This window comes from Mustela erminea, chromosome 2 (genome assembly GCF_009829155.1).
Source record: "Mustela erminea isolate mMusErm1 chromosome 2, mMusErm1.Pri, whole genome shotgun sequence".
In the NCBI taxonomy this organism is placed as follows: Eukaryota; Metazoa; Chordata; class Mammalia; order Carnivora; family Mustelidae; genus Mustela; species Mustela erminea.
This window is the reverse complement of record NC_045615.1, coordinates 6,380,127-6,402,447: the sequence shown is the minus strand read 5'-3', so window position 1 is coordinate 6,402,447 and position 22,321 is coordinate 6,380,127. Positions and strand designations below refer to the sequence as shown.

Genomic DNA, 22,321 nt, shown 5'->3' with positions numbered 1-22,321 from the left:
AAAAGAAATGTTCTTCAACTTGTCATGAAGTACTTTAAATCTTTTTTTTTTTTTAACTTATTTATTTGAGAGAGAGACAGTGAGAAAGAGCATGAGTGAGGAGAAAGTCAGAGGGAGAAGCAGACTCCCCATGGAGCTGGGCGCCTGATGCGGGACTCGATCCCGGGATTTCGGGATCATGACCTGAGCCGAAGGCAGTCGTCCAACCAACTGAGCCACCCAGGCGTCCCTGAAGTACTTTAAATTCTGGTATTCTCTTATTTGATAACTTTTCCTGAGCAGACTAAGAAGAAATCTTCTCCCACCCCTGAGGTTTGTTAGGAAGAAGGCAGAATGCAGATTCCAGTTTGTATCCTTACTGTACTATGGATCAAGTAGGAAGGTGCTCCTCTACAAAGTATCCTGGAATGGAGACCATCCTTTGACGAAGTATTTTATATTTCTAGTTTGAGATATTCTTTGGAGAGTTTAGGCACACTTTAACATTTATGAGAACTTACTACGCATACCAGGAATTTTATTTACTATCCATAACAATACTACTACATAGATATTACCATCTCCAGTTTGCTGACAAGGAAAGTGTAACTCAAGTGCTATAACCTCTCCAAGGCTTGTAAGCCAAGCTGGGACAAGCCATACCTGATCTAAAATCCAATGATCAAGTCCCTTTTTCTTTCCCACTACAGACTATGTATGCACAGTCTCTAGTGGAAAATTATAAGAAAATATATAAGAAAACGGACACCTGAGGACCTTTTTGTGGAATTTAAAAACTAAGAAGAGAATTTAAAAATGGAAGACAAAAAAGAAGAATTTACACATTCCCTATGGGGAAGACATATTTCCAAGTGTCTATTTGCGGAAATCTCCGAACACCTATTCCTCTTTGTAAAGGGCTAAGTATCCTACAGGACATATGCAGATAGTGGGCATACAAAAGGAAAAAAATTAACACTTACCATTGGTAGACAATAAAAACTGAGCAGCATTTTTCTGGGGTAACCACCTAATTTTGTTGATCTTTTCTTCTATTTCTAAACTTTTCAAGTAGTCAAACTCTGGTTCATGGCTCTGAAAGGTGCTGTAAACATTATATTCTCCTCTGCTATGAGACTGGATTTTGTTCTAAAATGGAAACAAAAATATTTGGACCACTGTTGAAAAATATTTCAAAAAATAAACATGCAATCAATTTCCAACAGACCTTGTAAAATGCTGGTTAATTACTTGCATCTTAAATACAATTATATTGTTTTTATATTTAAGGCCTTCAAGGAATAAGTAAAACAGCTCCCCTCAAAAAGGGAAAAGCTTAATAAAGCCTAATAACAATTAAGCCCATTCAATAGGAAAAGTGACATTAAAATATGATCATTTGATTATTAATTACCATTATTTAACACACAGTCAAGAACTATTAAAAAAAATCTAAGCATCCTTAATAAGGGAGCACATCTGAAAAGGTAAGATTAAATAAAATTAATAAAAAGGGAAGATTAAGTAAGATAAGCATGTCAGAATCAGCTGGCCACAGCACTCTTTCTCCACCCACTTTAGGGTCAATCAGTTATTTACTACGATATATTGTCCTCCTCTTCCTTTCTCATGCCTGCCTTTAAGTCATTTCACTGCTGAAAAATTCTTAAGAGCTCTCAGCAATGTAATGTCATTATCTGACCCTGACTTCCCACCCTAAGACCACTGTTACAGAGCTCTGTTACTCACTAAAGACCACATTCAGCATTACCCAACCAACCTCATTCCACAAACCCATCAACAATTGCTTCCCCTCCTTAAGTCTGCCTTCTTATGAGCCTAGCACACACTGATTTCTTTCATTTAGTTATCAGTGTGAGTGAATACAGTTTAAGCTATTGGATAGAGACTACTTGTGAACTTCTTCAGTTAACCCTAATACCTTTGCAAAAGTGAAAATCAGAACCATGAAAGAATTTCATCTTTTCAACCTATTACCACATAACTAAAAATCTTTCCATCAAAAACATTAAAAGTCTAGTTCTAAGAACCTATGGGAACACAGTTTATAAAGGAAAGATATTACTGATAGTCAATTACTTTAAAGTAAAAGTGAATTTATCAAGTGAAATGTTTACGATTACCTGATTAGAAGAATGGCTCATTAATTATTGTTCTCCATATAGAAAGAAAACCTTATTGAATCATCACCTTAAAATCATGTTTTGGGGGGTTTTTTCCCAGTAGTTTGATTATCTGGATTGTCATTCATAATTCTAGTTATATTTGAACCCTCTGATAGCAATATCAATTATTGAGTTGGCCAATATAAAGAATGTAGGGCATACCATAAAACATAATCCACACTGCGGATTCGAACCTTAGTCTCATTATCATACTTACACACCAAATCAAATAACCCTATCTATTAAATATATATGCTAATACTACTTTAGAGAAATTCCGTAAGCCTTCTATGGAAAAGTGCTGTTTTAAAAGGTTTGTCATGCAGATGTTGGTGAGGATGCAGAGGAAGGGGAAACCTCTCTCACACTGCTTGTGGGAATGCAAGCTGGTGCAGTCACTCTGGAAAACAATATGGAGGTTCCTTAAAAATGCTGAAAATGACCCAGCAATCGCATCACTGGGTGGGTATTTACCCCAAAGATACAAATGTAGTAATCCAATGCGCCCCAGTGTTTATATCAGCAATGTCCAGAATAGTCAAACTATGGAAAGAGTCCACATGTATGTCCATCGATAGATAAATGAATAAAGAAGATGGGATATATATACACAAGGGAATATTACACAGCCATCAAAAAATGTGACATCTTGCCATTTGCAACTATGTGGCTGGAACTAGAGGGTATTATGCTAAGTGAGATAAGTCAATCAGAGAAAGACAATCCTATGATCTCAATGATGTGTAGAACCTGATACACAAGGCAGAGGATCATAGGGGACAAGAGGAAAAAATGAAACAACACAAAAACCAGACAGGGAGACAAACATAAGAGACTTTTACTCTCAGGAAACAAATGGGAGGGTTGCTGAAGTGGAGGTGGTAAGAAGGATGGGGTGGCTTGGTTATGGACACTGGGGAGGCTATGTGTTGTGGTAAGCACTGTGTATTGTGTAAGACTGATGAATGACAGACCTGTACCCCTGAAACAAATAATACATTATATGTATATAAATAGTTTGTTATGTTATTCTCCAAAAAAAACTAAAATAGCAATTTGATTTTTAGCATGAATGCTATGTTTTGAATTTAAACAAGAAACTATGGTACTATGTACACATCAGGTTCTAGAAGTATGAAGACTGAAAAACACAGCATCTCTGCCTTCAAGTAACTTATGTAAGTGAAACTTTAGTTAAAGTAGAAACTAAGGTCCACATAACTTAGGTAAGCAATATAAAGAACTAATGGCAAGCACATATAGTTCTATATATAAAAACTGTATCTATATAGGTCACAACATAAAAGTAAGAAAAGCACAAACATATGAACATATCTTCTAAAAAATTAAAGAAAAAAACACCATCATCCTAAAGACTCAATAATTACTACAGGGGTCTAAACATGATCTATTACAGAATACAAAACAAAACCATGAAGGTGTTAACAGTCTTAATGGATTTTAAGAAGCACTGTTGCTTTTCAACAGAAAAAAAATGTATCACAGAAGATGAAAGTTATGTCTACAAGGTTAAAAATACCAGCCTGGGCTCATGTATTAGCATCCACACCCCTGAAATTCCACTAAAATTACAGTGAAAGAATTTTAAAGACAAATCAACAAGAACAAAGAACAGCAGCAAAAATGACAGCAGCAGTAACAAAAGGCAGCAGCCATAAAAGAGATGCATAAATGGAGACTAGCTTAGTGAACTGCAGAGAGCTGTGAGCTTTTGCCTTAAGTGAGCAATAAGATTCTGCCTAAAACTAGGAGAGGGATGCGTTTGTATTATTGTAATGATCATGACAGTGAGGAAATACAAACGAAGTACCGTGAGCAAAATATGAAGAAAAGGAAATATTTCCCTGTTCTTAACACTGTGCCCCCCAAAAAATGCATCACAGAATGCTTTTTTGTTTTAAAAATTCTCCTACATAGAGAATCAACACATTGTAGAAATGCTGTATATTTGTGTTTTCTTGCATAGCCGTTTGCAACTCCCTTTATCGTAGCTTGTTATGATCTCTGAGAACTTACATTCTTAACCAATCTCTTTATAGAATTATATATACAGTTAAATAAAATATTTTTATATATGAAAATAAATAAAATAAATTTAGAAGTGCTTTATCCTTCAATACATGTCATAGTGCCTGGCATAACAGGCATTCAATAGATGACCAAAAAGAATAAAAGCTGGTGCTGGTATGGTAAAGGAGGTTGGAATTAACCCAGTAATTAGAGTACAGTGCAGAAATCAGAAGAAATGGGTTAGAGGTACATATAGTAAGACAACAGGATCTTGAAAACATAGCTCTTCATTTAAAACAAGAGGATATTGAATGAGATGTGAGATACAGTATTTTTCCTATATACTGAAAACACACAGTACAAAAAAAATGAAATCACACATTTCAACAAACAAAATTCATAAATATATAAAAGATACTATATCATGACCAAGTTTTAAAACAAAGTAATGACATACTGCGTGGTACTCACACAGTATTGACAAATAAACCAATGGAAGAGAATAAAAGGCCCAGAAATAGCCCTGAATTACAACAAAGTAGCACTGATGAACCAGGATGGTCTTACCATTAAATGGTTTTGGTTAATTTGCTATTACATTGATTTGCTATTACATTGATACTGTACTGTGTTATTCTACTAATAACGTCTATTTATCAAAATCCACCACCGAGGAAAGGGAAAAGGTAAGACACAGAGTGAAAAATTCTTCCAACAAATTTTAATTAAAATTACAGTATGATATACTTAAAACCTCCAAAAATATTTTATATTTTAAAAAGACTGACAATAATGAAGCATTGGCAAAGATGTGGAACAGCCATAATTTTCATATATTGTTCATGAAAATAAGACTGGAAGAACCACTTCTTACTCTTCTGTCTACCCCATGACATAATTTTATGCATGATTGTATTACTAAAAAACATAATCAGGAATATTCACAGCTGCATTTAATAGCCACAAACTGAAACAACCAAAATGTACCTTCTACAACATAATGGATAAACTGTAATACAGCAATACAAAAGAAATTATACAGCAATGAATGTGAGAAAATTATTTCTATACAAAGGTAATACTGAGACAAAAGGCCAGACCCAATACTTACTGCCTGATTCTATTTATGGAAAGTTCTAAAACTATAGATTAAACTAAGTGTTAGAAGACAGGATTATAAATAGGTTTTTAGGGGGAGGAAGAAGAAATCAGTGGAAGGGGAATGAGAAGGGTTATGTAGAAGGGCAGGAAGTTCTATTTCTTTTTTTTTAAAGATTTATGTATTTCTTTCAGAGAGAGAGAGACGAAGAGAGAGCACACACAGGTGAGCGAGTGGAAGGGCAGAGGGAGAAAGACTCTCAAACAGACTCCCCACTGAGCACAGAGTTCCACCTGGGGCTCAATCTCACAACCCATGAGATCATGACCTGAGCCAAAATCACAAGCTGGACACTTAACCAACTGAACCACCCAGGTGGTCCATCTTTCTTGACCTAGATGTCTGATGTGTAATAATCTCCTAATGCTTTGTGTGCTTTTTTGAGTATATTTCAATAAAGTATAAAAATAAATATAGCACACAGAAGGTGCAGCCACTTTGCAAACAGTACCAGGAAGTGATTTTTTGAAATAAAACTACTCTGTGATCCAGCAATTCTGCTTCTAGGTATATATCTGAAAGCACTGAAAACAAAATCTCAAAGAGATTATTCACAACAGCTATGTGGTAGAAGCAAACTAAATGTTCACTGATGGACAAATGAATAAAGAAAATGTGACATACACATGAGTATTATTCAGCCTTATAAAAAGGAACCCCTATCATATGCTACAACTTAGAAGAACCAGGAGGAAATAATTCCAAATCAAACAATCCAGGCAGATAAAGACAAATACTTCATGATTCTACATATATGAGGTTATCTAAAGTAGCCAACTTCATAGAAACAGCAAGTGAGAATGGCGGTTCAGGGGCTGGGAGGAGAAAGGGGGCAGGAAGTTGTTCAGTGGCTACAGAGTTTCAGTTATACAGGGCTGAGGGGTAGTTTCTAGGGATCTGTTGTACAGCAACATATACATGGTTGGCAATACTGTATCATATAGTTGGAAATGGTTGAAAAGTTCCATGTTACAGAATATTTTGCTATAGCTGAGTAAGAATTCAGCACACAAAAACAAAATACATATCTACAAGAACACACTTATCCACATGAGGAGGAGGTGATGTGCAAAGTACGTGCGTCTGCACACCTATGTGTATGGGTTCGTTTCCTTGAAGAGAGGACCTTGCTATGGTATGTCATGCACTCAAGTAGGCCCCTGAGGTTTAAGCAAACCAAAACAAAATTTATAAAACAATAATAAAATTCAATGGTGTTAGAACCAACCAACCATTGGCCAAGAGGACTGAGCTTCATTTCTTATACAGAAGTAAAATCCAGAAGGAAAAATTAAATTCTTAAAAATAAGTAAAAGCATCAAAATGAAAAGAACAATGGTGAATTTCTATGTATCTTGACAGTGAAGAACTTTTTAGTATAAATCACAAGCAAAGAGCAGAGAAAGGCTGATATCTAACTTAAGAAATAAATATTTAAAGATTAAAAGAAGCATACTAGCAAGAAAATTGTATCTTATGATAGCAGGTTACGGTCTTTCATGTATAAAAAGTCCTTAAAAATCACTAAGAAAAATATTAACACCTTTCCTTGAAAGATGGCAAAGGTCAAAAGTTGGCAATTTACATAAAAAATGGTGAGATATTTATGTATAACTGATCATCAGTAATCAAAATTAAGAAACAATGTTTTGTCCTTAAATTGATGAATAAAAAAATGTTAATGTTCCTTGAAATATGGGCAAAATCATATACTACTAGCAGAAATATAAATTTTTACAGCCTTTCTAGATAATTTGTCAATACTTATTGAAAGCCTTAAAAAATACAGATACTCAACAATTCCACTTCAAAGTATAATATATACAAAGATATTATCAACTTATGCATAAACAACTTCAATGTCCATCAAGTGACTTATGAAATAATACAGAGCCAACTAATTCAATCGCTAATCAATGTTTCTCAACCATCTTAACTTAGGCACAACACTTTCTGGTACCCATTCTCTGCGGTGCCCAAAAGCTACATTTTTATTGGCACTTTTGTCACTTAAGTTATAAAAACAGACTGGACATATTCTTCCAACTACACATGTATTCCTTTCCTTTCAACAGTTGTAACCGCCTCATCACTTCACTTAGATTAACTTCAGTAAACCTGAGTAAACATCAATAGATATAAAAACTGAAAGTTACAGAATGACATGTTCAACATGATTCTCATTCTGCAAAACAGTAACAAAAAACCCCAGAACATGCACAAATTGGTTTTTATTCATGAGATGGGATGATTTTGGATTTTTATCTTTTTCTTTGTGAAAATGATACATTTGTTCATATTTTCCATGATAAACAAATCAAGTATAAGTAATTAAAAATAATCTTGGAAAAGAACATCACCCGATAGTCCATTAACAGTTAATTCTAAATATAAATAACTGCACTGTGCTTTTTACTAACTTCCTCCTTTTTAGATGATACTCTGAAAATGGAGGATTTCCTCTGCTCCTTGAACAATACGTAAGTTTTAGTAAAAATGAACTGTACTTTAATCATTTCCTATAAATGAGAATGGATATTTTTTAAGCTTCCAAACAACACTACTAAAACTTAGTTACTGTTTAGTAATGCTACTTTAATCTTACGTTTGTCAGGGAATAATTTGTTTTCTATTTGGAAGTAGTTTAAGGAGTTTTAGAGACTTGTGAAAAGGACCATTCAGGGACAGTGAGATAAATCAATTTATATCTGACAACAAGCCACTATCAATGCAAACAAGTGGAACTTTCTAGAATAAATCAAATCACAACATCAATACATCAATGATGTAAATAGAAAACAAAAAAAGAAATTTCAAACATTTTCTGAGCTGACCCCAATAACAGTGACAGTGGTGGAATACCTCAAGATTTTGCAGGAACTTACTAAATTATATTCAGTAAGTTGTGCCCCTTCACTGAGTGCCTACTATATACATACTATACTAAGAAACATGCACTTTATAGACAACTTTTTAGACTCGTAGGGAGTTGAGTTTCAAGATTCAGCAGATGGACCCCCCCTTAATGCTAGATTTAAAAAAAAAAAGGAAGAAAGAATTCTTTCTACTAATTTTGTGTGTTTTTACCTCACAGATTCATTAAATATAAAATCTTCAGACCTCAATTTCCTCACGTGTTAAACAGAATTTATGCTCACTCCCTTTGGTGTGACAGGGCAGTTTTGAGAATTAAAAGCGAAAGTGGGTAATGTTGAAGTATCAGTTTTTCTTCCAGATAGACAGGAAGTCCAATCCATCCACATCATGCAGTTTAGAAACAACATGATACAGCTAAACATATAATGGCCTCAAAATCAAGAAGCCTTAAGTCAGTTTCTCAAATTAGGAAACCTCCAACAAGCTTTATTCTGACCAAGTCATTTATTTTGAAAAGAACATAAAGAGATATATGAGAAAGCAACAACTTCAATGAATTTTAAAATCTGTCTATACAACTCAATTACAATACAGGAAAAATGAGGGGAGCCTGGGTGGCTCAGTCATTTAAGCGTGTGCCTTCGACTCAAGTCATCCATGATCCCAAGGTCTTAGTATACACCCCTGTGTGTCGGGCTCCCGGCTCAGTGGAGAGCCTGCTTCTCCCTCACCCTTTGCTGCTCCCCCTGCTTGTCCTCCCTCTCTGTCAAATAAATAAATAAAATCTTTAAAAAAAAAATTGTTTCATAAAGATACACTTAAAACAATCATTGTGAAAAGATTTTCAGTAAGTATGTTGGAATCACCTGCCTGTCAATTTGGGAGTAGGCACAGAAAGTAAGAGGAGGGGAAGATCCTGAAAACGTATTAATTAGGGTAATAAATTTCAACCAGATAATGAACTGAAATGGGACAAATGAAATGTGAGTAAATGTCTAAATAATTTAGAATCAGGAAAGCAACAACAAAAACAAAAAAGTGAACAAAAGTTAAAGGCAGTCAATCTACAAAACTGAAAAACACAGCCTCAGGAAAAACTTGTTCTCCTCACAACATGTGGCCTATAAGAATCATTTTAACAAACACACCAACAGAAAAACAGGGCATAGAGCAAACAACTAAAACCCAGTAAAAAATATGTTTTCAACTATCAATTTGTTTATTTTATTTATCTCTACTGAGGAATTTTTGGTTGAAGTATAAATCGGTAAAATTTACTAAGAGATCTGGCCAATATGACTAAAAAGTAGCTTAGATCCAGCTACTTAATTTCTAGAAGGTTCTGAACAGTAATTAGTTCTTCAAAAATTCCACCAAAAGAATGTTTTTATAGCGTCATTTATGATAGAAACAAGAAATAAAACACTCTACGTAGTATCTAAAAATAGAGACTACATTAAATTAGTAAATGGAATCAGTAATGGAATACCATATAATCATTAAAAATGATGATTCGGGGGCGCTTGGGTGGCTCAGTGGGTTAAGCCGCTGCCATCAGCTCAGGTCATGATCCCAGGGTCCTGGGATCGAGCCCCTCATCGGGCTCTCTGCTCAGCTGGGAGCCTGCTTCCTCCTCTCTCTCTCTGCCTGCCTCTCTGCCTACTTGTGATCTCTCTCTGTCAAATAAATAAATAAAATCTTTAAAAAAAAAAAATGATGATTCAGAATCTTTAACAATATGAAAGGTCTTTACATACATTATAAGGGAGAAAAAAACCACACCACCCTAAATATATTATAACATCATTTTAGAAAGATAAACTTAAAAACACACCGAAAGTGTTTGTTTTTGTTTGGTGGTTGTAGATATTTTCTTTGCACCTTGTCCTTATTTCCTACATTATCTACAATGAGTATGATGACTTTTTTTTAAGATTGTGTTTATTTACTTGAGATAGAGGGACAGCACAGAGGGAGAGGGAGCAGCAGACTCTCCCCTGAGCAGGAAACCCGATTTGGGGCTTGATCCCAGGACCCCAGGACCTGAGCCAAAGGCACACGTCCAATCGACAGCCACCAAGGCATCCCCATGCCTTTTTAATTAGAGATAAAAAATTACTTAGAAGAAAAATACAATGAAGTAGTATTGTATGATGTTGTGGAGACGATAGAAGAGGGAAGTAAAAGTAAATTCTAAAATTACTGGGTATTATTAGTTTCGTAGATTTTGATCTGTTTGTTGCTGTTGGGATTTGGGAAGGACAATATAAGAAATATGGTTAACTCAAATTTCTGGGCAAGAGGTGAAGTGGAAAAGTAATTTTACTTTAATATGTCAAAATATCCTTTCAAGATCTAATCTACTGTTAAGAAAAATAACACTTAAATGAATCCTACTTTGTCTAACAGTTGTTTAGTGACCATCATTCTGACAAGCTCAGCAATCAGCAAAGGTACTTTAAATGATAATCCACATTTGAAAAATGTAATATTCTAAATGAGATAGAACCTCAAAAGTTAATAGGTAGTTGGTAAGTGTGTGACAGCTGGTTGGACAGAAATGTGGAGACAGATGAATGAGGTGAGGTTGCTGGATGAATCCATGAACAAACAGAAATGAAGACTACAACTTCTCCAGGTATTTAAACTATCAATTCAAACTCTTTTTAGTTTTTCCCTCCTTAAGCCTACCACAGAGAAGACATCACTCATTAATGGCTACTATTAAAAAGCTAAGATCCAGTACTTTCCTCATTATTATAAAGGGATGAACCTGATTTTCCTGTGTGATTTATACCACTTAAGTCTCATTACTTAGCAGAGACAGATTTTTTTCATTTGTTGAAAACAATACTCAACGTTGTGGGTATTCTAACAATTTATACAGAATTAGCTTTTACCCACCTTCGCTAGCTGTGTGATCTTAGAAAGTTAATTATCTTCTATGATTTCAAGTCATTTATAAATTGGTGATACACTGAGACACAGATAGGAAGTAAGCATACATCTTCACTATTTTGTTGTGAAAATTTATAATTAAGATTGAGCGACCTTGGCAGGCCTGGCAGAAAAACTACTGTTGCTATACCCAGGTCGAAATGGGCAGGGAAACAGGACAGAGAGTAAGGGTTCACCTTATTAACTGTATGATTGTGGCCCATCATCTGGGCCCCTAATCTCTTTATTGGTAAAAGAAGATTACATTACTAGGGACTGTTAAATTGGGGCCCTATTACTATCTTATCCATGGACAGAACCCAGGGATTAAGTGAACATGGATATGGTGCAAGTTTACGTATTTATCCCACTAATGTCCAGCTGAAATTCGGCATTTCTTCTAATTATGGATAGAGGCGATAAATCATCATTAGGAGTACCTGTGACTTTGTCAATATAGAAATGACAGGTTTTAAAATCACACCCAAGCTGTTGTCCACAAAGAACAAGTATTACTCAGTGTGTTTTAACCTTGAAAATATTTTTCAATATAGTTTCCTTCTATGTATTTTATGCATCTAAGACATTTTGAGAAGTCCACAGAATTGACCAGGCTGGAGGAAATCCATGACACCAAAGGTGGAGAGCCCTTGAAAAACCCTGTATATTTTAGCATTTAATTTCTATGAATGCACCATATAAAGTTCAATACAGGCAAAACAAGTTCACAGTTAGCTTTGGTAGAGGGTAGTAGTGACAAGAAAGGAGAGAAAAGGCTTCTGAAATGCCAGTAATATACCATTTCTTGATCTGGGGAAGAGAGACACAAGTGTGTTTGTTTTGTGAAAATTCACAGAACTATATACTTGTGATTCTGTGCATTTTTCTCTATGTATCATAAGATCTACCTTGGAAAACAGTTTAAATGTATTTTTAGATAATATAAACCTATATTTTATATTATATTTATATTATATATATATTTATATTATATTTTATATTTCCATTACCCTGGCAGTGGAATATAGACAATTTCAATTTTACATTTTCTATCAGGTGAAGTTCCCAAAGGACTTAAAAAAAAAAAAAAAAAAAAAAAAGTAAAAGTGGAATCTCGTGCTTCCAGACATTCTGATTTAGTGGTTCAGAGACACAGCCTAGGAATCTGCATCTGAAATATATGTCCCCCGGTAATTCCAGTATTTTGCACTCTGAAAAACACAAACAGGTCAAACAGAGAATGGTGGGAGGGGGAGAGATAGTGAAAGCCAGGTAGCTTAGAAAAGAAATCTCATTTAATAAATATGTTGATTTGGAAGATACCACAGTGGTATTTTCTTGAACTTCCAGTGTATTCTTTCTATAATATTCCTGATAGAAGGGCATCCAGCTCTTGTGCATTTATTTCCACATACAAAATAAACTAATCGTTTTCTTCTCACGCGTATCTCTAAACATCAAGACTCTAAATCATCTATTACAGAATCAGTCACTTTGACCATTCCTCACTGGCACTGCTGAATTTGCTGTTCTGACTGGCGCTCAGTAAATACACCATGTTAAGTGAATGCTACCACATCACCCTAGAACAGTGAGTGGGTTCTATTCCTTCACTTAAACATCAAACTAGCAACTCCTTTGTACAGATAATACTAAATTCTGTTAAACAACATCTTGTTGATTTTGAGCCCCATTCTAGTCTTTCCAAATAATTTAAGAAGAAAATTCAATCTTTTAAAAACCCCCACCCATCTTTTGTGATAAGCATGATTTCTAAGGTTTCTTCTATATCCTGTTGAGCAGCTTTAGGAATACCACAAAGCGACAAACAGAGAGAGACAGAAAGAGACAGAGGGGAGAAAAATCCTGGCAAATTACTAGCACTCATAGAAAACAAAATCCAAAGGCTATACAATAATCTAGGAAGAACTGAAAAAAGGAAAAATTCTCCTTCTCACGTTTCTCCTTAATTATTCCTTTAAAAAATCACTCCCCACACACTTTAACTTATCATGTACATCAGAAAGCCTTAGAGAAAACTGAAGATCTGAGCAATCCAAAGTCAAGAGGAAACCTGCTATTTCAACAACTGCAAACCACCTAATTTGAGCACCCATAAAAACAAAGCTCCCCTAAAAAGTACAGAAACCAAGCACACCTAACAGTGGCTTGGAATCTCCGAAGAACAACTGTATTAATATTTTCATTATCAAAAAAATATATCCCACCATCTACTTCGTTGTGAAAAGCTATTAACATACAAGCTATGACAATAAATTAGTAAGACCTATTTCAGGACATGCTATGAACACTTGATTGGATAACAAAACAGAAGAGGTAGGATGCCTCATGGAAATCATCTTATCCTTGTGCCTCAATTTCCCTACATGACTGCTTCTACCAAGAGACTCTATCAAACAGAAAACTTTAAGAACATATTAGTTAGAAAAGTATTACCGAATGACAGCAAAAAATGTTACAGGATCACCAGGCTTAAATATATACTGAACTGAATGAAGACCTACCCTCTAAATGAATACCTAGTTTCTCTGACAGGAGAAAAGAGGGACAGGCAGCAAGATGACAGGCAGGGGTCCTGCCACATTTAAAGCACAACAGAAGTGAGACAGGCGAGTTAAAGGTATCAGTCTGATACATCAGTTAAATGAAGTTCTCACCCAGCCATAGGGTGAGAAGATAAAGACAATAATGCAAATGGCACTGTGTTTTGCAAACAGAGCAGCCTAGTATCATCATCAGAGGTGAAGACGTGCTCCATGGACAGGCACCAGCGTGCCCTGAAATGTATGCATAATAGCTGTGATTGTTAGAAGGTGGACTGAAATTTAGAAATCAAAGTTCTAATTCCAGAGCTCTGCTATTAAGCTAAACAATGTAGCCTTCTGATATAAACTTTTCCTACGATTATCTAAAAACTAGGAAAGGGCCACTTTTCAAACTGTATCACTGTTTTACAGATAAAATAAGTGTGAATTCATAAAAATCTAATCTAAATATATTAGGTACTGACATAAAGGTGCCTCTAGATGTAGGCAGCACATATAGTATCAGTGACGTCAACAGTGACTGTCTTGAATACAGCACTATACCAGAAGCTCCAGTAAAAGATAAGGCTTTAAAATGTGGACAATAAATTAGGTAACAGGCACCAAATTAATATTAACAAGATCAAGTTTCAGAGAAGAAAATCAATCACTACATCATCATCATTTAATCTATCACTTAAAAATACTGATACTCACACGAAGTAATTCTCAGTGGACAGACTACTAATCTGAAGTTCTAGATAATGAATTGGTCTTGAATTCTTAAATGCAGTTAAAAATGATAGATACCAGTGGCCCTTCTCAAAAAGTTATTTTGCAGGGCGCCTGGGTGGCTCAGTGGGTTAGGCCACTGCCTTCGGCTTGGGTCATGATCTCAGGGTCCTGGGATTGAGTCCCGCATCGGGCTCTCTGCTCAGCAGGGAGCCTGCTTCCTCCTCTCTCTCTGCCTGCCTCTCTGCCTACTTGTGATCTCTGTCAAATAAATAAATAAAATCTTTAAAAAAAAAAAAAAAGTTATTTTGCTGATTCTCGTTATCAGGGCATGTTATTTTAAATATCAGTACTTCAGGGGTGCCTGGGTGGCTCAGTCGTTAAAGGTCTGCCCTCGGCTCTGGTCATGATCCCAGGGTTTTGGGATTGAGCCCCACATCAGGCTCCCTGCTCCGCAGGAAGCCTGCTTCTCCCTCTCCCACTCTCCCTGCTTGTGTTCCCTCTCGCTGTCTTTCTACCAAATAAATAAAATCCTAAAAATAAGTCAGTACTTTAGAATCTCCTATAGCATTTCACAAAAGAAATTATCTGCTTCAAAAATTGTTTCCCGGGGAGCCTGGGTGGCTCAGTGGATTAAGCAGCTGCCTTCGGTTCAGGTCATGATCTCAGTGTCCTGGGATCAAGCCCCGCATCGGGCTCTTTGCTCAGCAGGAGCCTGCTTCTCTCTCTCTCAATCTGCCTGACTCTCCGCCTACTTGTGATCTCTCTGTCAAATAAATAAATAAAAATCTTTAAAAAAAAAAAATTGTTTCCCAATACAAGTAAAGTTCAAGCAGTTTCAAGTAACTCCGTGTTAGACCTTTTATTCCAATTTAAGGTATTACTGACAGCTTCAACTGTTACTCTTGAGTACATTTATCGAGAGCTCCAAATACCTTTCTTTTGAATAGAAGCAAAGCACAGACAAGTCATTAACGTCCAGGGGGAAAAAAAAAAAAAGCAAAAAACACTGAAGGGCACAGAATGCTTAGGGGAATGCCAGCTCAAATTCTGAGTAACAAAATTAACATTCATTTTTCGGTTATCTAACATGAAAGACACTGAAGAATACTGAAAATATTACATGTCAGCAGTTTTGGGTTCTAGGTGTTATTTCTGCCACTAATCAAGTGATCTCTTAGTATCTTGACTTTTTTACTTGTAAAGAAAGGGAAACTGTAATTATTTGTAAGGTTCCATTTCAACTCTATGTATTTCAAGATTCCTATGGTCAATGTTTTAGTTGCTTGAAACAGGAACAGAAAATTGATTTTGCCCCCCCCCACCCCCACTTCCCACAAGAACAGTCTCTGACAAGAAAAGCTTGAGTCTTTTCATCTTGTCTTCCAACCAAAAAAATAATAAAAGGAGACATATTTAGTGTTTGTGCATCTTCTAATCAGACACTATTAATCATTTCTTTTAAAATTAAATTACCTACCTCACTGGGGTGTTGTGAGGATTAATTCATTAGTGTTTGTAAAGCACTTTGAGATCCTCAGGTCAAAGGCGCTATAGAAGTGCAAAGTAGTAGTATTATTACTAGATTCTTTGCTTATTTAAGGAACTTCACAATCCTTTAAAACCTAACTCTCTGTTATGATTTAGACATCTATTTGTAAACCCTTGCAATTTATGCACATTATTTTAACCCTCTTTGGATCTATAGACAGGGACAGGATGTTTCAAAGCGAATGATTTTAAATAAGGTTTAAACTTTGATCTATAACTGGAGGGAAAGAGCAAGGGAAAAATCGAGAGTGACAAATTCTGTTCAGCATAAAATTTTAGTGAGAAATCCTGTCAATTAGATTTAGAAGTGTGCCTAAGCTATACCCAAAACAAAATTTAAAACTCACTTTAATCTCAAGAGTCTTCAATGAGAAATTCCTTTCTTCAAAGAGAAAAGGAAACAATTTTCGAATCAACTCATCTTAAAAAGGGTAAATTACATTACATAGGTATACATGCAATTGTCATTTAAAACCGATTTAAATCACTAATAGTATTAGTATGAACTGATATCAAAATAAGTGAGCAGCTTTTCCTTTAAACTAGCCTCCCACCCCCAATGACACAAAGCAAACTAGGCACTGAGAAGACAACAAACCAATTTTGCTTTACAGAGTTGGGGGGGGGGGCACCAAGGCTTCAAAACCAGTTCAACTCTTGGATTAATTCCACCACTTCCCACTCCTTTCTCTAACCAAATCTTCTAACAATTCAAGTGCTGTGTTTTTAAATCAAAACCACACACAAACACACACACACACACAAAGCTAAGAAAAGCAGAGCTATCTATCAGTTAAGATATTCTGCTTGAATAAACAGGTACTTCTTTAAAAGAAAAAAAAGCCAACATCCTTCGATGAGATACTTCAGTGCAACACAAGTTCTAGCCCCAAGAGCAAACTGAAATTTAGATATTAAACTTTAAACACTTACCTCCTGCTCCTGTTGAAAGATGACAACTCTACCACCTTTATCTCCTGTTGCTAGTAATTCTCCAGAATGATTAAATTCTACTGTAGAAATTATATCTGCTGTATAATTGAAACAAAAACAAAGAGAAAATGTTAGTTTTTCTTTCCCAAATTATTACAATTTCAGAACTTAGCATGTTTTCCCTAACATGTTCCAAGCATATAGATCAAACCATCATCAGAAATAAGTAATTCTAAGGTTCTTTCATGAACATTTTGGTTCTCCAAAGAAACACTCTCTCCAGAATAAATGAGAATATTTTAATAAGAACAGGAGTAATAAATAAGTTAAATACTAGTGGGTTACTGGTACTTCACTAAAACAACAATTTGTGAAACATTTTGATTGCATCATTAACCATTAATAATTCTGTTAATTTTCTTTCTTATATACTTCTGATAAAGTTCTTTATGCAAACCCAAAGGAAGCCTACAAAATTAAAGCAGATATAACTGAAATGGGGGAAAATTTTAAATGTAAAAATGATTTCAGATAGAATAGTAAAATTATTAACTCAAATAATGGCCTCTCAAACAAAAGTCTGCAAACAGAACACACATATAGCAGAAATGCAATGCACCTTCAATATTGCACAGCTCTTGTGGCAACACAAGGGCTACTAGAATCAGTCATGTTATACCTGAAGTCAGTGCCAGTTTCACAGTAACTTCAAATAAAATTAAAGGGTTTTTCACTTGCTTTTTGACACTAGAGCCATTTTGCTAAGAAAAAAAAAAAATCCAAGTTACAGAATTAGGCATTAAGATAAAGCAACTACTCTGTAAAACTTACCACTGTTACTAACAAGTTCTTCACTACAAAGTATTAAGCCAAATTACTAAAGACTACGTCATATGCACTTGAAGTAAGTAAACTTCCTACAAGAGAAGAGTCATTTTCTGGTCTACACAGGCTCACTGAAAGAATTTAAGGATGCTGACTTGATGTAATAAAGAATGCTGGCTACCTTAAATTTTTAAAATTACTAACATATCTTTATCAATAATACATACAACACTGCATTTTATAGTTTTCTTTTTAGTGATTTTTCCAAGACGAGTTTGATTTTGGAAAGCTTTCTTTGCTTTCTCCGTTGCCTAGGTCCAAGGCACCTTACCTTTTTGGAACACTCTTGAGAATCTACTGAAAGTTACACAGCATGTAACTGCGTATGTTTTAAGTGTGCACAAAAATTTGCATATACCTTTCAGAAGGCATAGACAGCACCCCACCTCCAGGTTAAAAACCTTATTCCAGAAGCCTCTCTTGGTCAGTGGTATCAGGAGGAAAGATTAAGTTTGGTGTTTGCATATGTAAGTAACGTAAAGGTGTAAACTGAATATACTGCACTACTCTGTAAAGCCAAACAACACATGTAAATATTTTTTAAAGCCATTCTATATTTTACTAAGTCTTTTATTTTAGTTCTAGCATAGTTAACATATAGTGTTGTATTAGTTTCAGGTGTACAATATGATTCAACAATTCTATATTCAGTGCTCATCATGATTAAGTTTATTATCAATCCCCTTCACCTTTTCACCCATTCCCCACTCACCTCACCTCTGACACAATTTATTTTAAATGAATACCCTTAGTTAAATTATTTTTTTCTTTTTCAACAAGAACATTTTTTCTTGAAGCATACTTCAGAATACATGATTCTAAAATACACATATAAAACATTCACAAGAAAAGCAGAATACATATTTTCTTCAAGTACAGAGAATCTCCTGATTAAATCACATAAAGAGAACCTAACAAATACTAAATTGAAGACTGAAATCACACCAAGTGTATTTTCCCATCACAATGGTAAAAAAACTAAAGATCAACAATAAAATAATGTTGGAAAAGCTACACTGTAAATATTAAATATTTAATATGTAAATACTGAGCAACACACTACTGCACAAGCAATGGGACAAATTAAGAAATCAAACATTAGGGGCACCTGGGTGGCTCAGTGGGTTAAAGCCTCTGCCTTGAGCTCAGGCCATGATCCCAGTATCCTGGGATCGAGCAGAGAGCTCGGGCTCTCTGCTCGGTGGGGATCCTGCTTCCCCTCCTCTCTCTGCCTGCCTCTCTGCCTACTTATGATCTCTGTCAAATAAATAAATAAAATCTTTAAAAAAAAAAAAAAGAAAGAAAGAAAAAAATCAAACATTAAAGCTGTTCTATTTGGTGCTGTGAACTGTACTTACTTCTGTACTGAATATGTTAAATGACTAAAAACATACAAAGTCTCCTCACTTCAAGTACATTACAGTACAGTTTGAGACAGAAAGTAAGTAGACGCTAACAATATGAGACAGAATATATGGACTCACTTATTTGAAGATTAGGTTCTAGAATTGGGGAATAAGGTAAAAATCATACATAATAAAATTATCTTTAAATTCAAACCCCTCAGGGGCTTCTGGGTGGCTCAGCAGGTTAAGCCTCTGCCCTCAGTTCAGGGCATGATCTCTCTGTGTCAAATAAATAAATAAGTGAATAAATTCAAGACCCTCAGACAAGCATAAATTCCTTCTGCTGTCAGTCCAACTCAGCCAATTTCCCCTAATGCCCTGCTAGTTTATGGTTTCTTTGGGTAACGCACCAAATGATCTACTTAGTTTGAATATAAAAAGTCATGCTGCATCAAATAAACTCTAAAACTCTTGACTTGGTAAAATGCTCACACCTAACACCAGATTCATTTTTCTGTTCATCTAACCAATAATGGGCAGGATTTGCTCAGTATTTACATTATTTCATCTTTTTTCCGGGTACAAATTGTTGCATTCACTTAAATCACAACTGCTTGTTTAGTAGATGAGCTGTCATGGCTATACCTTAATACATGTCAATGATGATGGTACGACGAGCCTGACCACTTCCCTGCTGAGTAGTGAAAAACAGAAGGGACAGGTATTCTGCAAGATGGGCTCTATTTCCAATGAACCTCCTTGGAGGACCCGGACAGGAAAAAAAATCAAGAGATGATCAGTCAGAAAGGAGGTTGTTATAGTAAAAAGGGGGCTGAAGAAAGATGTGGAATGGGGATGGTGATGATGGGAAATCCACATCTAAATAATCCTTAGAAGACAGAACAGGGATCAAGTAATAAAGCACTACCCCTAGGTTATAAAGACACTACTGGGGGCACCTAGGTGGCTCAGTTGTTAAGCGTTTGCCTTCGGCTCAGGTCATGATCCCAGTGTCCTGGGACTGAGCCCCACATCAGGCTCCCCGCTTAGTGGGAAGCCTGCTTCTCCCTCTCTCATTCCCCCTACCTGTGTTCCCTCACTCGCTGTCAAATAAAAAAAATATACAAAAAATTTAAGACAGTATTGGTCCATGAAGCAAGTTATAATGCAGTCACTGAATTATGAGATAGGGAGGGAAAGCAAAGTGAGGTGTGTAGTTCTGTGTCTGTGCACATGTAACAGAGAGCCGGGTGGGGGGGAGGGGTGGTAGAGGAGGGAGAGAAGAATAGAAAAAGACCAGTATTTTAGTGCAAGCTGCAACAAGAATAAGAAGACATCTGTTCTTACATATGTTAACTAACTAGAATTTAAATAAAAATTTGAAAAAGAAAAAAAAATTTGTTCTCACAATGGTCACTCATCCCAGGAATGGTTATTTTTTAACAGCTAGAATGCCAAAGTAAAGTGATGTTATAAATGTTTAATACTGAAACACCTCTGCAGCAAGGGTACAAAAAATTTTAATAGGCACACTTGATAGGCTGAGAAATCCTATAAACAATTAACTGGCCTAAGAATCGAAAGACACTGAACATTAGGGAAGGGCAGGAACTGAAGATAAAGATACTATACACCACAGAAGTCAACCTACTTTAAATCCTTTTGGAAGGAAGAGAAACGATGGGTGAAAGGCATACAACTTTCTCAATTTACAGATATTCTTAAAATACTGGTGTTTGTTATTATTCATCTTGCCAAAAGCCAACGAACAAAGAGAAATTTTCAGAAATAGCCAACCAAACCACTGCTTAGTTAAACAGTGCAGAGCAACTGTTTCTGGTGAAGGGGTAGGTGGATAGACTTGGAAGACTCCTTGCTGTGATTTTTATACTTCATGTATTTAATACAGCCATATTTCAGGTAAGTATTATTCTGGTTTGTATGATGGGATGTGTCAATGGCATTCCTTCATCCCTTCCCCCCAAAAGAAAAGAAATACCATGATTTCTGGATGCTAAGCCACATGTATCAGCATAATAACCATCTAATATACACAAGCACCTATTAAATCTCCCCAAGTCTGTGGATGATGCTTTTTAAGGTTTTTTTGATTCATGAAATGCCAAGATCTCACAGGGTCTCACTGAAAATATGACTATGAAAAGGAGGAATAAAAGGAAGAACAAAATCAAATGCTGCCTATGAAATCACAAAACATCACTTATGAAGAACACTATGAAACTGAGCTTTGAACTGCACAGGCCATGGCATACTGGTGTGCTAAGATGGGTTATGAGTTTGACTGGATACTGCAAAGCACCCAAATCTGTTAACCTCCCATCTGAACAACCTTTTTACCTCAGCATATCATACTGACACAACTGCCTTTTAGGGGTACCATGTTGCACAAAAGGTGAGGAAGAAGCATGGCTCTAAAGAGTGCTCCCATATCACACTATATACTGGCAATGTTGACCAAATACAGGTTATCAGTTTTTGGAAAATTATAATAAATTCAATCCTAGAAAATAATCCTTTTAATGTTCCATGCCATTTTTAAAAAATAGAGGCGATCTGTAAGTCCACAACAGGGTTATTTACAAAACTGTGTTACAATGTAAGTGTCTTATGGCTGCACTGTTTAATACTGTCATCAGAAGCCACACCTGACTCCCACACTGGACAGTGAAAGTCTAAAACATTACAGCGTAGACCCTGACTTTTATTACAAAGCCAAGAATGCCGGACCGAAGATAATTTTGAAACTTTAAACAATGAGCTATGGGTAAAATAAAACTATCTTACAAAACATGGACTGCTGCCCCAAGGAGCAGCAGATGAAAATACAAATGTGTTTCATGAAAATTTAGATTCCTGGATACTCGTTTTTAAACAAACTATTAACAAAAACTTGAGAACACTTCAGAGATTAAAGTAACTATAACATGCTTTTAAAAGCAAAGACATTAACTTCACTGTTAAAGAGTCACACTACTAAATTTCAAGGGATGGCTCAGTGTAACACATCAACTAGGCTATGTTCTCCCAAACCAACAGCAACAAACAACAAAACTCAAAGAACAAAAACTTCCTCATTTAAAGAAAAAAGAAAGATACTGCCTAGGGGCAATAAAAATGTTATTTCACAATGAAAAAAAA

The 22,321-nt window shown here is 35.6% G+C and overlaps 1 protein-coding gene across 2 annotated transcripts in view; it reads right to left on the bottom strand.

Annotated features, from left to right (window-relative positions):
- The window catches only part of PPP2R2A (protein phosphatase 2 regulatory subunit Balpha), an 88,948-nt gene that overhangs the window by 16,148 nt on the left and 50,479 nt on the right, over window positions 1-22,321 (bottom strand). For both annotated transcript variants that reach the window (XM_032332214.1, XM_032332215.1), the window contains exons 3-4: window positions 16,932-17,029; window positions 963-1,128 (exon numbers count right to left, since the gene is read on the bottom strand). In XM_032332214.1, coding sequence (XP_032188105.1) covers window positions 963-1,128; window positions 16,932-17,029 — 264 coding nt within the window. The remainder of the gene's footprint in view (window positions 1-962; window positions 1,129-16,931; window positions 17,030-22,321) is intronic.